At 45.4% G+C, this 13,870-nt stretch overlaps 2 protein-coding genes across 2 annotated transcripts; both read right to left on the bottom strand.

The window, feature by feature from the left end:
• Nucleotides 1–75: 75 nt before the first annotated feature.
• ART4 (ADP-ribosyltransferase 4 (inactive) (Dombrock blood group)) lies at nucleotides 76–4,824 on the bottom strand. Its single transcript, XM_009898539.2, has 4 exons — nucleotides 4,803–4,824; nucleotides 2,489–2,673; nucleotides 1,003–1,729; nucleotides 76–243 (listed from the first exon to the last, which is right to left on the bottom strand). Exons 1-4 carry the CDS (start codon nucleotides 4,822–4,824, stop codon nucleotides 155–157), a joined length of 1,023 nt encoding a protein of 340 aa, XP_009896841.2. The 3' UTR covers nucleotides 76–154.
• Nucleotides 4,825–5,862: 1,038 nt separating this feature from the next.
• On the bottom strand, nucleotides 5,863–12,206 carry BGLAP (bone gamma-carboxyglutamate protein). The gene is made up of 4 exons (XM_009898502.2): nucleotides 12,051–12,206; nucleotides 10,123–10,158; nucleotides 8,375–8,444; nucleotides 5,863–6,406 (listed from the first exon to the last, which is right to left on the bottom strand). The coding sequence occupies exons 1-4, from the start codon at nucleotides 12,115–12,117 to the stop codon at nucleotides 6,277–6,279; spliced, it is 303 nt and encodes a 100-aa protein (XP_009896804.1). The 5' UTR covers nucleotides 12,118–12,206; the 3' UTR covers nucleotides 5,863–6,276.
• Nucleotides 12,207–13,870: the final 1,664 nt, after the last annotated feature.

The raw sequence follows: 13,870 nt of genomic DNA, 5'->3' as shown, positions 1-13,870 counted from the left end.
GATAAACTAGGCTGAATGTTCGAGACTCAGATGGCGAGATTCTGCTGAAAGCAAAGGGAGGGTTGAACCTTCTGCCACAACTGGAGCTCCAGAGACTGATTTCCTGTGAATTCTTCTTCTCTCCAAGCTTGTATATCTGGATGCAGCCAGAGAATCAGTTCTTGCAGACCAAGCACATGAAAACTCCAACTACAAGAGCAGAAGAGGTGAGGGCAGTAGAACCAGCATTCTTGCTTCTTGAAGCTGAAAGAAAGTCAAGAGAGCAGTCATTTAGATGTCTTTCACTGGCTAAAGCTTCCTGCACTTGCTAACACAGACTTTTCCCAGGAAAGCCATTTCCTCAAGTCTACTTGCTACTGTGGCTTAAGTCCAGACACAGACTCATTCCTGAAGTAATTATTTTGTGCTCAAAGGTTGCACTGACACAATATTCTTTGGAGAGACAAAAGCAAGAGTCCTGTATTGGTGAACTCACAGAAGGACAGGGATGTGGAACAGATCCAGTGAGGTCTTCCAGCACAGAGCTATTTCTATAGCCAGGAAACTCACAGGGCGTGTTTTGACAAAGAATATCTTTTCTCTCTTCTGCCACAGGAGGGAACACAACTAAGGCAGCAGCAGTTTTGTCCTGAAGCTTGAAGTGTAGTAGCCTTGCAAGCCACCAGAATAAATACCTGAATTCAAGCAACATACAGAGCTCATCTGCCCTTGCAGTAGGAATGATGGGGACCCACATGACATCCTTGCAATGGCAGGATAAATTGAGTCTGCAAAGAGCCATGGGACCTGCTGTGTACCAGGTGGGTTCACTTTTAGTGAGCTTTGGGGTGCTGTTTCATGACAAGTAGATGAAACATTACTTCTTGTAAGCAAACACAACAAGCAAGCCACAGATTTGGCCTTGAGTGTGGCCTCATGTAGGTGTAGCTGGTGAGGGCTGCTTAGGGCACTTGAGACCAGACTGTCCTGTGTCCTCCCTGCATGAAAGGCTGAATACAATACCTTCCACCAGCTGGCAGTGGTACTTGCTGTAGTCGCCCACAGAATGCAGGTGCATCCGGTTACCGTGCTGCGTCTGAAAGAAGCTTTTGACAAGGAAGGTCTCATAAGGGGGAATGAGGACTTCCTTCTCAGATCTGTAGTAAGAAAAACCTTGCACAGCTGCTCCCAGGCAAGTGGTCACTGTGAACAAAGTTTCATTCCCAAACTTCTGGGCTTCATTCCAGAGGAGAGAGGTAGAAGTGAAACGGCCAAACCGCACCCTGTTGCCCACCATGGCCTCGATGTATAAGTCTTTTACCCCTCTGTGCACCCGGTAGCACTTGGGTTTCCCTGTGCTTTCTTTGCTGCTCTGCCACTGCTTCATTATCTGAATGGCAGTTGTTAGGTAAAAGTGAAAATATTTGAAACTGAAGTTGTGTCTGTAGTGCTCTGGAGAGCTTCCTCCTGTAGCAGTGGCCCAGTTCAGCTGAGAATGCAGGGAAGAGTTCATGGTGTATGCCATGAGGACTATGGCATGGCTCTCATGCATCTCTCTTAGGAGACCTACAGGGCTCTTTAGCAAAGCCTCCTGAGCCTTCTTCCAGAGACTCAAATAGTCCTTGTTAGCAGCTATTTCCTTTTGGAAGTAGTCTCCTCGCTCCAGTTCATCCATCACCTGCTCTCTGCACCCCAGATACTGGTCATCAAAGGAATGCAGAGCCATATCCATCATGAAGTGGGATGCAGCCTGCAACATTAAAGCAAATTAAGATTAGCATCAGAGTGTGATTTTTCTGTGTATCACTGTGGATACAAGCCAAGTTTCTACCTGGCTCTTCTTGCCTCTGACATTACTGGCAGAGCAAGAGCAGGAAACAGGAATCTTTGACAAGGTCTTCCTGAGCAACCCTGTGTTATTGTCCAAGCCCCACCTCAGGCAAATGCCAGCCAAGATGCCTGAGTTCATATTTGATGTGGACCAGTTTCATTAAAAACTCCAAGAGAGCTGGCAGGAACACATGGTCCATTTCCGTCAATACTGTGCTCATGATTACTAAGTGGTTTTAAAGAGGGGAAGAATAAGCAAAGCAATGTGCTAGAGCAGCCTGATCAGAGGTGAATTTCCTCCTCCTGTCTTGTCACATCTCTCAGACAGAAAAAGAGACGGAGAAGGAGAAAGGCAAAGAGAACAACAAACACAAAATGAAAGGAAAAGGAAAAGGAAAAGGAAAAGGAAAAGGAAAAGGAAAAGGAAAAGGAAAAGGAAAAGGAAAAGGAAAAGGAAAAGGAAAAGGAAAAGGAAAAGGGAAGAAAAGAAAAAGAAGAGAGAAGAGAAGAGAAGAGAAGAGAAGAGAAGAGAAGAGAAGAGAAGAGAAGAGAAGAGAAGAGAAGAGAAGAGAAGAGAAGAGAAGAGAAGAGAAGAGAAGAGAAGAGAAGAGAAGAGAAGAGAAGAGAAGAGAAGAGAAGAGAAGAGAAGAGAAGAGAAGAGAAGAAAAACCATGTTTACCCCTTCTAGCAGCATTTGTGAGGAGATCAGCAATAGAAGGCTGGCCAGCACTGGCATCCTAGTGTCCACCCAAGACACTGTAAAGAATATGTTGCTTAAGCAGAGGTTATTTACAGCTGTTTCCCTTTTCTCTTGAATTGGAAATTTTGCAGTGTGTAATCTGCACGCAGGCTTTGGTGGCAATTCTTCAGCCAAAGATCATTCACCAGATTCTTCCGTCAACTTGTAAGTCGTTAATCAATCCAAACAGATAATTTGCTGGTAGAAGCATGGCCACAATCCCTAAGGAGAGGTCTGATTGCACCAGTGCCAGCTGATGTAGGTGTCCTTCACCTTGATAGTTCTCTTAATTCCAGGTGTTATCCTTTTTCCTGCAAAAAGGAAGAAAGTCCTTGCTTGGAGAAGTACAAGACAGCTCTCTCCTGAGGAGTGATGTATCAAGATGAGGTGGAGAGCAGTCCCTGATCAAGAGCTTAAAAAACCCCTTTTAAAGAAGTGCAGAGCTCTGATAAAGCCAACACAGAAATGCAGAGTAGGTCAGAATCCCATCTGGAAGCAGAGATAAGGTAACTGTCCTGATCCTCCTTAGCTCCCTCCTGTTTCCAATAATCTGCTGCCAATCGTACCCTTACATCACTGAAGAGTGGCACATTCGAACTGTTTACATTGGGTGCACTCAGAATGAGAGTGTAAACACAGATTCTGTAGTGGAATTAACCCCTCTCTAGCAACTGCTTTCCAGTCAGCCCTCTGTGTAAACACAGATTCTATAGTGGAACTAACCCCTCTCTAGCAACTGCTTTCTAGTCAGCCCTCTCAATAAAGGTTAGTGAGTTACTCATCTGCAAAGCCCCATGGCCTCTGACAGCCAAAAAAACAACCACAAAAGAAGAGCCAAAAGGAAGTGTCAGGGCCTTGTTCTGACTATACAGAAGTGAAATCCATTTCCCACTGCCTGCTGGACAATGGTGTGTGAGGTAGGTGTGATAGGCTAGGTGAGGGGAACACTTGTGGTGGGATTACCTGGGAAAAGAGACATTTGTGTAGCTGCTTGGATTTGGTGGACAGAGAGCTTTTGCTGATTGCTGCTGAAATAAGGTTAGAGAGGACAAAAGGTTTTGTACTGAGCTGCTTTCAAAGTGATCTGTAACTCTGCACCAGCTAATGCTGCTGACAGTGTCTGCATCCACTGGTGATATGAGATGATGACATGAAGGGTGATGTAAAGGGATAAATGCAGCTTAGCTACTTCTTCTTGTAATTGCTTTATGTTCTTGGATTGTATTTCAGAAAGTGGTTTTTCGACTGCTAAAAGTGAGTCTGCAGATAGGCTTCTGAATTTATTCAGAGGCATCTTCTCTCCTGGTTGTGTAGAGATAAAAAGGAGCTAAACTGGAATAGGTCCCGGTGGGAACTTGACAATCAGGATAAATAACCCCTGTGAAAGGTCATTTCAGCTGCGTACAATCCAGCTGCAGATTTTGTCCCTATTTTTCTCCTCTGGACTCCTAGTGGATGCTGTAGTATGAAGCGAATGAGGAAGAACGCCGGCTCTGCATTTTCAAACGCTCCAAAAGCAATAACTGCAATAAATACGGTGGCCACAAGATGGCAAGAGAGGATTTGCAGTAGGACTTAACTCGCCAGTAAGCAGGCAAAAATCGGGCTCCTCCGTAGCCAGCAGTAACTTTGTAACGCAGTTTGTGTGCTCAGATCCCCAAAGGTGGTGCTGACTTCAGCCCATATAGAGATCGGGTGACACAGAGCAGGTAATATGCTCGAGGCCTTTGTGTGCAACTTCCCTGGACAAAAAAATGGTTAACAAATACTGAAAGGGGGAGAAAAAAATCCCAAGCCAACAGAAGAAATGGTTATTTGGACAAGCTTGATTTTCTGCAGTATGTGTGTGTGTGTGTGTGGACAAAACTGTACAACAAGCCCTCCTGACTTGTTAGTACAGAAGACACTAGGATTTCACTGATCCCTCTATTTTTCCAGCAAAATTTTACCTGCTTTCAGTGAGCACTTTGTTCATTTTCACTAGGTAGTGCCAGGGTTTGGCTGTAAGCAGTGAAGTCCCCATCAGTTTATGCCAATAAAGGAAGCAGTGCCAGGTGTTTAACCAAGACAAGCGGAGGTGCTTATTAACTGTACCTTCTCTCCTCGGCCAAGGTCAGCATAGCTGGGGCAAGTCATAGCAGCTTGCCAAACACAAGATGCTCACACTCACTCTGGCAGCCCTCTCTGTGGACTTACCCAGTGTTCTTTCAGAGAAATGCTGAACTCAGTAGATGGTGAACTGGAAAAAGCCTACCCTTCCTCTCCCTCGCTGCCATCGTGACCTAAATTTCAGTGCAGTCACTTCTGATAGACACTGTGGCACAGGAGGGGAGAAGGAAGCCTCACACATCTGGATTTTGCTCTTCAGGTTCCATAGGAGCAGGCTTTATCTTCTGAACATCCCTAACCAGAGATAGAAGTTTTACAGAGGAACAGAAAGAAGCAGCATGCCAACCCGCTTTGCATAAGCAGTATTTATTGCAGTCAGCAGCTGTGGATAGCTGCACCAGCTTTGATGTAACCAGAGAGATTTGGACTCTCTCAGTCTCCTGAGGGTCAGCAGTCCCTGTCCTTGGAGATGGGATCTGCCATCTCCCTCTCAGGGGAGGAAAGCTGACAGAGCACATCAAGGGAGGCTGTGCAGAAAGTTGCTGAGGTATAATATCCCTACCACAGGACAAAATGAAGCAGTGCAGAGGGAAGAGGATATGTTTATAAACACAGACACATATATGTATGAGAGAGACACAGAGTGCTTTGAACAAACCAAATGCTGACCCAGTTTCAATCCATCCTTGAACTGATATCAGTTTTCTTTATTTCATAAAGTTTATTGCTTTTTATTGCTTTGCTTTCTTTGGAGCATGTTTTACTTCAAGCATAAATGCTGAAATATCAGACAGGAAGAGGCTATTTTTAATTTTGCTTAGGTATATTCAGTTTCACCAGAAAACTGTAACAAAACCCCAGAGATTTCCAGGTCACTTTTTGTAGTCCCTGAAGGCAGAGCACAAACGGAAGGGCTCATCTAAGAGGACTCCTTAAAAACCCCTCTGGGGATTTATCTCCTGTTGCTCTACAGAGCAAATTTTGTGGCAGAATAGTCAGAAGAGTGTTCTAGAAGCTGATTTCTGGCGATGTGAGAGTATTTCCACGCCCCCTACCTTTGCAAAATGATCCTACACTGTCACATATTTAGAGTGATTGTGCTACCTGAAAGTACTGAGCTTTCCCAGTTACTGCAACAGGAGGCAGCTCTTCTGCCTTCTTCCTGGTGAGCACCCCCACAACGAGATCCATCAACGTTGTTATTTACACATGTTGTGACATCCTCCTCTTACAAACACTCTGCATTTTGTAGCAGAGGACAAAAGGTCTTGGTGTGTCTCTAAGGCATGCACTGATTTTCTTCAGATGAATCACAGTTTCTTTTCATCTGCTGCTTCAAGGGGTTTCAAGTGGAAAGACATAAGACAGTCTCCTCAATCACTTCTGGTGAAGCTCAAAATACCACAAAATATGACTGAAGATAAATGTTTTTGAGGAAAGGAAGACAGCTAACACGAGCTCAACAGCTTGGATAATTATTGCCTTGCAGTTCCAGCTGCACAGGGGGAAATCAGAAGGCAGCCCCAGTCTACATGGTTTTCTTCCTTCCTTCCTTCCTTCCAGCCCACAGCCTTCTTTCTCCTGAGGGGCTCAGAGTGAAAGAAGTGACCATCTCATTCTTAGTATCTCCCAAAGAACCGATTGTAGGCTGTGTAAAATCCTATTTGGTCAGAGAGATAGTCACAGGGAGGGTAGTTTTCACAGCGCTCGTGCATCTGCTCCATTGGGCTTTTGTAATACTCCAGGTACCTGGAGCAGACAGAGAGAGATAAAGAGAGAGAGAGAGATGCCATTCTGCACATTCAGCTGATGGAGCTGGAGAGCTTTCACACCCTTGACACTAACATGAGAAGAGTGATTCTCCAGGGTGCCCCACCAGGAGATTTCTCAAGGTAGGTTAATTTACATGATTAATGTTGGGAAAAGTTGGCACTGAATCCAACCCAAAGCGATTGCTTTGGAGATTTTGTGATCAAAGGAGACCACAGAAGCAGTTAGTGTTAGGTTTTTTTGTCCCCAGCCTTATTCTCCAACTACCCAGGAATCTTTTCTCTATTGTTTATGTATTTATATTACCTGCTTCCTTTTGTTTCCTCCCAGTTTATGACCACTTTTCCATTAGCCACTGTTTTCCTTTAGCTTAAGGAGTGTCTTTTAATCATCCTTTCTGTTGTTAACAGTGACACTATCTCCACTCAGCTTTCCTTTAATCAGGCTAAGCAAGCCCAAATCTTTTAGTTTCAACTATACTCTCTGGATTTCCCTCTCAGCCCTTATTCCAAGTTTGGTTATCTTTCTTGATGACTGCACACAGTGCTACCGGAGAAGTCTGGAGGCGAAGAGGACAGACTGAAAGAGTTGGGGCTGTTCAGTCTGGAGAAGAGAAGGCTCTGAGGTGACCTTATTGTGGCCTTCCAGTATCTGAAGGGGGCCTACAAGAAGGCTGGGGAGGGACTTCTCAGGATATCAGGTAGTGATAGGACTAGGGGGAATGGAATGAAGCTGGAGGTGGGGAGATTCAGACTGGACGTGAGGAAGAAGTTCTTCACCGTGAGAGTGGTGAAGCCCTGGAATGGGTTGTCCAGGGAGGTGGTTGAGGCTCTGTCCCTGGAGTGTTTAAGACCAGGCTGGATGAGGCTCTGGCCAGCCTGATCTAGTGTGAGGTGTCCCTGCCCATGGCAGGGGGGTTGTAGCTAGATCATCCTTGTGGTACCTTCCAACCCTGACTGATTCTATGATTCTAAGTCACACTGGTAGCTCGTTAGTTCTTACTTTGTTTCTGTGTTTGCTATACCCTGCAGTACCCTTTAATTCCATTTGTTCCATCTGTATTTCCAGACTAACCTTACTTCATGACAAAGTTATACCCTGAGCTCAGTCCCTCCTGATTAATGCTTGTAGGAGAAGCTGCTTTTATGATGCCCTACCTGTGAGGGGAGGGTCAGTACATTTTCATCTTGTTTTAAACCACTGCAGGTTTCAACCTGAGTTGCTTCCTCTGCTACAGCGCTCTGATCCAGAGTACTGCCAGAGATGGGGCCTCCCAACCTTCTATTGTCTAAAAGATAAGATTATCCCCCCCAGTCCCAAGAAGGATTGAATAAAAATTCTTTTTGCACAGGCCTACATGAGGCAGTGACTTAACAAGCTCTTCCAGGGAAAAAAAATGCAAAGCACATTCTTGGATGACCCCAGATTTCTGCAGATGTTTCCAGCTAGGATTTCTCCAAACCTTTGTGCCTAGGATTTTTGCAAAGCAACCAAACAAAAAATGGCTGTAGCATTTACAGCTTCAGAAAGAACAACCACTGTGATCCAGGCTCATCCCTGCAACAGAACCATGCTCTTGTAGGGAGCCAAAAGTGATGACCAAGGCTCTGTCATGCTCATCAATTCTGATGACCCTGATGATTAGAGCACCTCTAATTTATATCCTGATGTCCCCCCTCTGGCTAGCCCAGACAGCTAGTACTGTCTTCTTCCCTGGGAGGCATACCACAGTTCAGCTATGAGCTCCCAAAACAATATTTATGGGGGAAAAAGAAGAGCTGTTTCTCTATCAATAAGTGTCTCCTGCAGCCATTATTACTTTCAACACATGAAGGTGATAACATAGATATACAACAAATTAATGCCTTGTCATGTCTTGTTGCCTTCCCACCCCCTCTTCAGAACAGGTCCAGAATCCATCTCTCAGCCTGACTGGAGAGTTGTTACCGTTCATACAGGCTGGATCTCTTCTGCCTCTTCACAAAGGTATTGGCAACTTCTTTTTTAATCCTGATGCCTAGCAAGAGAGGATGCAGTGGATTAGAAATGCAGGGCCATGGACTGGGAGAAACAGGGAGTAGCCTAACCTCTGAAAATGGACAGTCTACTCTCCTCACAAGCAGATGACTGTCATGAACCATCTGTCCTAATTGCCCATTCATTTCCCCCCACCACACTGTCCACTCAGAGCTCCCTCCTCACTCCAACCTGCTGTAGAGAGCAATAAGGTCTCCCCTGAGCCTCCTCTTCTCCAAGCTAAACAAGATCTTTCTGCTATGAAAACATTGGCTCCTGACTTCTGGTAACATACCACATCAGAGCAGTCTCTTGTTTTCTCCCTTGGATTTCAATCCCCTAGGGATTTCTGCCTTGTGGTAGTGGTGTGGAGCACCCCACAAACATCAGGTACAGCCACTTCACTCTTCATCCCCAGCAAGGGCTCAGCATAGCACAATCTCACTCCATGAGATGGACCCCCATCAGCAGAGGTGTGCACAGGTTGCTAGCACACCAGCAACACAGGCAGCTGCACACCAGCACATGTTTCAGCAGGAAAGTAAGCAAACTGTCACTGTCACAGGGGGAAGAAGTTTCTAAGGTCTCCCCTCTGGTGAGATTTGTGCTCTTCACTTATCATCATGGGATGTCTGTCTGTGTTTCTGTTTGGCAGGCAAGAGGTGCCTCTTTTCTAGCAAGCTGGGGTTTAGTTTGGAGCAAATTAATGACTACACAGAAACTGCCAGTTAATAAGGTGTCAGAAAACACCTTTCCCTGAACACTTTTTTTTGCCTTGCCAAATCTGTGTTTATATTGGCTCACTGGAGAAGCACCAGCTTTCACGCTCCTCAGCAGCAATGTTATCCTTTAAAGCATGAGAAAGGAGAGACAGAGACAGGGGAGAACGAAAGGGATTTTCCATACAGCTTTCAGCCAGGATCAGTTTGATGCAAAAGCTGTGAGCATCTCAAGGTGTGCAAATCCCCCATGTCCTACATGACCTGACAGGAGGGACTGCACCCCTCAGCAGCAGCCAACAAAGGCACTTATGCTTCCATGCTCTCCAGGTTGTGGCATTTGGCAGGGATGTCACAGCCTGTTGCTGTGAGGCACCAAACCTTTCTGCTCTGTGACTCTGCACAGCAGGCTGACTGCTCAGCACATCCAAAACACCAGTGCCTGGAGGCCTTGGGGCAGGTTTTGCACTCTTAACAGTGCAACAGTCACTTTGAATAGGTCTCTGAAGCAGAGAGATTGACCATATTGCTCTATTCTCACCACCCTGTGATCCTAGAGGGCAGATACATCCAGCTGCTAACATCCCGAAGGACTCCTGTCATGCCTGGAGGCCGCTCAGGGGTTGTGGAGATGCAGACTATGGTACCAGCACACTCAGAGTGATACTGGGCTGCTGAGGGAGAGAACTTGACCTCCCTGGTGTCTCAGGCCCTCATGGCTGTGAAAGGCAGCCCCACTGCTGCAGGTGCTCCTGCACCTCAACAACTGCAGCAGTGAGGGAACAAAAAAGGAGCAGCTAGAATCACAGAATCACCAAGGTTGGAAGAGGCCTCAAAGATCATCAAGTCCAACCTGACCAAGAGGGACTCAGCATTGTTCTTATTCACCCCTTGAAACTATCAAAGGGAAAGCAGATGCAGGAGAATGGAGCTGAGCATTAGTCGTAACAAAATACTCACTGTCAATGCTGGGAGATCCTGAGGGGTCTTTGGGATCTGGAAAAAAAGACAGACAGAAAGAAATTTGCTTGTGAGTCCTCCTCCTCTGCTCCACTCTGTAACTAAATCCCTCTGCCTACTGGCTGGATCCAGTTCCCCCCCCCCCACTTTTCCAGAAGGTCTGTTCCTCCCCAAAAGGGAGGAATTGTTTTATTAACACTTATAATTTAGAAATAGAATGCAATTTAGAAACTTCTCCACCACTTCTCCACCTGTTGTGCCCAGATTTGTTTAATTTCAACTTCCTCTGAGCCAGATTAAATGATACAATAAACATTTACCCACCATGGGAGCTAGAAGAGGATCTTTCTCTTTCATCCTCCCCATCCTGGCTAAGAGCAGGGACGGACAGGGCCAGCTGAGCGTTTGAGCAAAACCTCAGGTTTGGACAGAACCTAAAGCAAGCTGAGCACCTCTTCTATTTTTGGAAAGAGAGATTTCCTGAATTTTGAGGAGAACTTGCAAGGCATTGGTAGGGAAGAGAAATAAGATCAAAAGTTAGGAATAAGATGAAAAGTTAGGAATCCGCTCAACAGTTAGGAATAAGATCAACAATTAGGAACCATTCTGTCATCACAACTTTCTGGTTCAGGTTTGAGGTACCTGACTCACCAGGCCTTCCAAGAGGAATTTAGACACCATTTCTGTTTTCAGTCCTAATCTTAATCCCTAATTCTCTCTGCAAACAGCCAAGGAAAGTGTTCTCTAAGAGAAATGGGAGGTGTCCTAATCTTGGCTCTCCCAAACTGCTCTGTTTCACAGGGTTGTTTTTTTTCTCCCACAATTTCATCATGTTTCAACAGTTCCATTGAAGTCACCAGGAACTTGCCCTAAGTGTACTTATGGGCAGAAAAGGGGCTCTTGAAACCCAGAAAACAAACAACAACAACAAAATTAAAGCTGCCTAATCAAACAAGTGTGACAAGGATTGGGTGTAGTGCTATTTTAAAAACAGTGTTTCTATTCCTTGGATCAAAACAGTAAAATGAAATTAGAAGTTCCCCCAAGGTCCTTAAGCATTTTGGGGCATAATAGTGACTTTTAAAAGCAGATATATGCTCAAAAGTGGGGGGGGGGGGGGGAAAGTATGAGAAAAAGACTAACAGAAGGAAAAGGCTCATCAAGCATTATATGTTTGCCACTACAGAACAGGACATGTCCATACCAAGGAGTGAAAATTTCACTCTAAATGAGATAATGCAGGAAAAGACAGAGCTCTCCTCTGCTCATCTTCTGTTTTCCTGTTGTAAAGGGAGAATACTGGCTTTTTTCTGAGCTTTCCTCCCTTCCCTCTCATGTCATCAGCTGTAGAGCTGCCACCACATTGCAATTTCTTCATTATAAATTGACCATGGCTAAATCACCTTCAAATGTGATGTGCTCTTATTTCAGTATGACAAATCCCTCTTGTTTAACCACCAATAGCAGGTGCAGAAGTTCCCCACTTCCCACATTTCCCTGCAGGTGAAGCCTTGGCTCCGTAGCTGTGATCCTACAGCATTCCAGGGCTGGCAGGCACAAAATCCCTCTCCCTATGGTCAACGCAAATCCGCTTGCAACAAAACCCTCTGTTAAAGAAAAGTGAGCATCCAGCATCCCTTTGTTCACCTAGATGCTAAACTACTGTAATATTTCAACAGTATTATTATTATCATCATTGTTGCTGTTGCTGTTATGAACAACAACAACAGTGAAACTGGGAGGGGGTGGTGTTTGACCAGCGGAAGAAAGTGCGGAGCGAGAGATGAAGCTCTCATTCCCTAAGATCTCTCTCCTCCATGCTCTGTCTCTGGGACAGAGATCTGAAGTTGTGCAATGACCAGCAGTGCACCTCCTCCCCAAAAGCTGCAGCCTTCCTGAGAGCCTTCCCAGGAAGACATCTCCCTTACCTTTCTCACAACAGCAGAGCACTGCCAGGGCCAGAGACATCATCAGCACTGCCAGCAGATTCCTCATGTCTTCTTTGGCTGCACTAGGCTCCCTAACCTCAGAGCTTTCCTGGAGGTTACCGAAGTTCTCTGCAGCTTGCTTTCAGGCAGCAGTTTATATCCTGTGATCAACTGCAGAGATCATTGCTCTGGCTTGTGTTCCAGCGTTTGAGCTCCAAAATAAAGTCCATCTTTTGAGCCAGGAGGTACTAGGTCCTGGCAGCCATCTTGACATCTGTCTCAGGGAGATGATTTTTTTCCCTGAGGTTTTGAACAGGGCTGTTGAAGGAAAACAACTGGAATTTAAAAAATCAGTTTTATTACAAACATGAAAGCCAACCAGTTTCTTGCTAGAAAGCCAGGAAAGAGACCAGCACACCCTGAGGTAGAGAAGCTCTTTTTGTGTGATGGGGCTCTCTCAATTGGAAAATCAAATGAAACTGAACCCAGTGATGACCCCTTTTTCCCACTCCACCCTGACCCATTCCCCTGAAGAGTAAAGAAGCCCATGAAACAGTTTGCACAGAGCAAGCACAAAGTAGATTTTTGCTTCAGAGACTCTCACCAAACCACTTCAAAGAGCTGAGATTATTCTCCTGTTGGGAACTCCAGTAGTTAGCCTGAGGGAGAGCCTTTCCTTTCACCTCCTGGAAATCTTCCTAGTTTGGGGGCTTTAGTTTGGCTTCTCTTGTCTAAAAATCTCATTAACCATTAGATTCCAGGACAGAAGTAGCTGTGCTTACTTGGTTTGTGAAGTGTCCTGCAAGGACTCTTCTGCAGCCTATCTCCCATACTCCCTAAACCCTCCAGGTTCACAAAGCTGTAGCCCACAAACAGCACACGGATCACATCTTCTTCCACATCATATCCAATCCTCCTCAGCCCCACATGCAAAAGACACATCCAAGAGTGTCCCAAGAATTCAAGCCCAAAAGGCTTCCAAGGGCAGTCAGAGCCATTAGGGATTTTGCCAACCCTCAGAAACACTTTCATCTTAGAGACATTTCAGGATGTGTGTGTGGGGGGGGGAAAACAACAACAGCAACTTTTCTACAGTCCAGGAAAGACTGAATGTGTATTGCTGACAACATCCAGCAAAAAAGGTATCTTAAAGCATAACACTCTAATAAATAAATAACAAGATTAATCTAAAAATCATAGACATTCTAGGAAAGTTGTGCTTCCAAGAGAACAACATTGGAAGAATAACAATATACAATTCCAGTAATCCAAGCAGCTTTACTTTTTTGCCCTCAGCTTTTCCCAACATTTCTAACCAGCATGTAGTCTTTTAAAAATGCTTCTTTGTTGCTTCCACTACCCCAATCTCACAGTAATCTCTGGTATTATTCCTTATTTATACTGGTAAATCAGAGGCTGGAATTGGGAGATATTTCTGGGCACAGCCCTAGACGGCACTAACACTGTGCCCTCTGTTTTGGTAGTGTCACAGTGTCAAGTCAAATCCAGACACTGCAGACTTGTTGACTTTAGGGTGTGAAAGTTTTGTGCCAGCTGATTGTAAGATGATCAGGGGTTTGGAGCACCTCTGCTACCAGGACAGGCTGAGGGAGCTGGGGGTGTTCAGCCTGGAGAAGAGAAGGCTCTGGGGAGACCTAATAGCAACCTTCCAGTACCTGAAGGGGACCTGCAGGAAGGGTGGGGAGAGGCTGTTTACAAGGGCCTGCAGTGACAGAATGAGCAACAGTGGCTTCAAACTAGGGAAGGGCAGATTCAGATTGGATGTTGGGAACAAGTTCTTTACCATGAGGGTGGTGGAA

Source organism: Dryobates pubescens, chromosome 15 (assembly GCF_014839835.1).
Source record: "Dryobates pubescens isolate bDryPub1 chromosome 15, bDryPub1.pri, whole genome shotgun sequence".
NCBI lineage: Eukaryota > Metazoa > Chordata > Aves > Piciformes > Picidae > Dryobates > Dryobates pubescens.
This window is presented reverse-complemented; position numbering and strand designations above follow the sequence as displayed.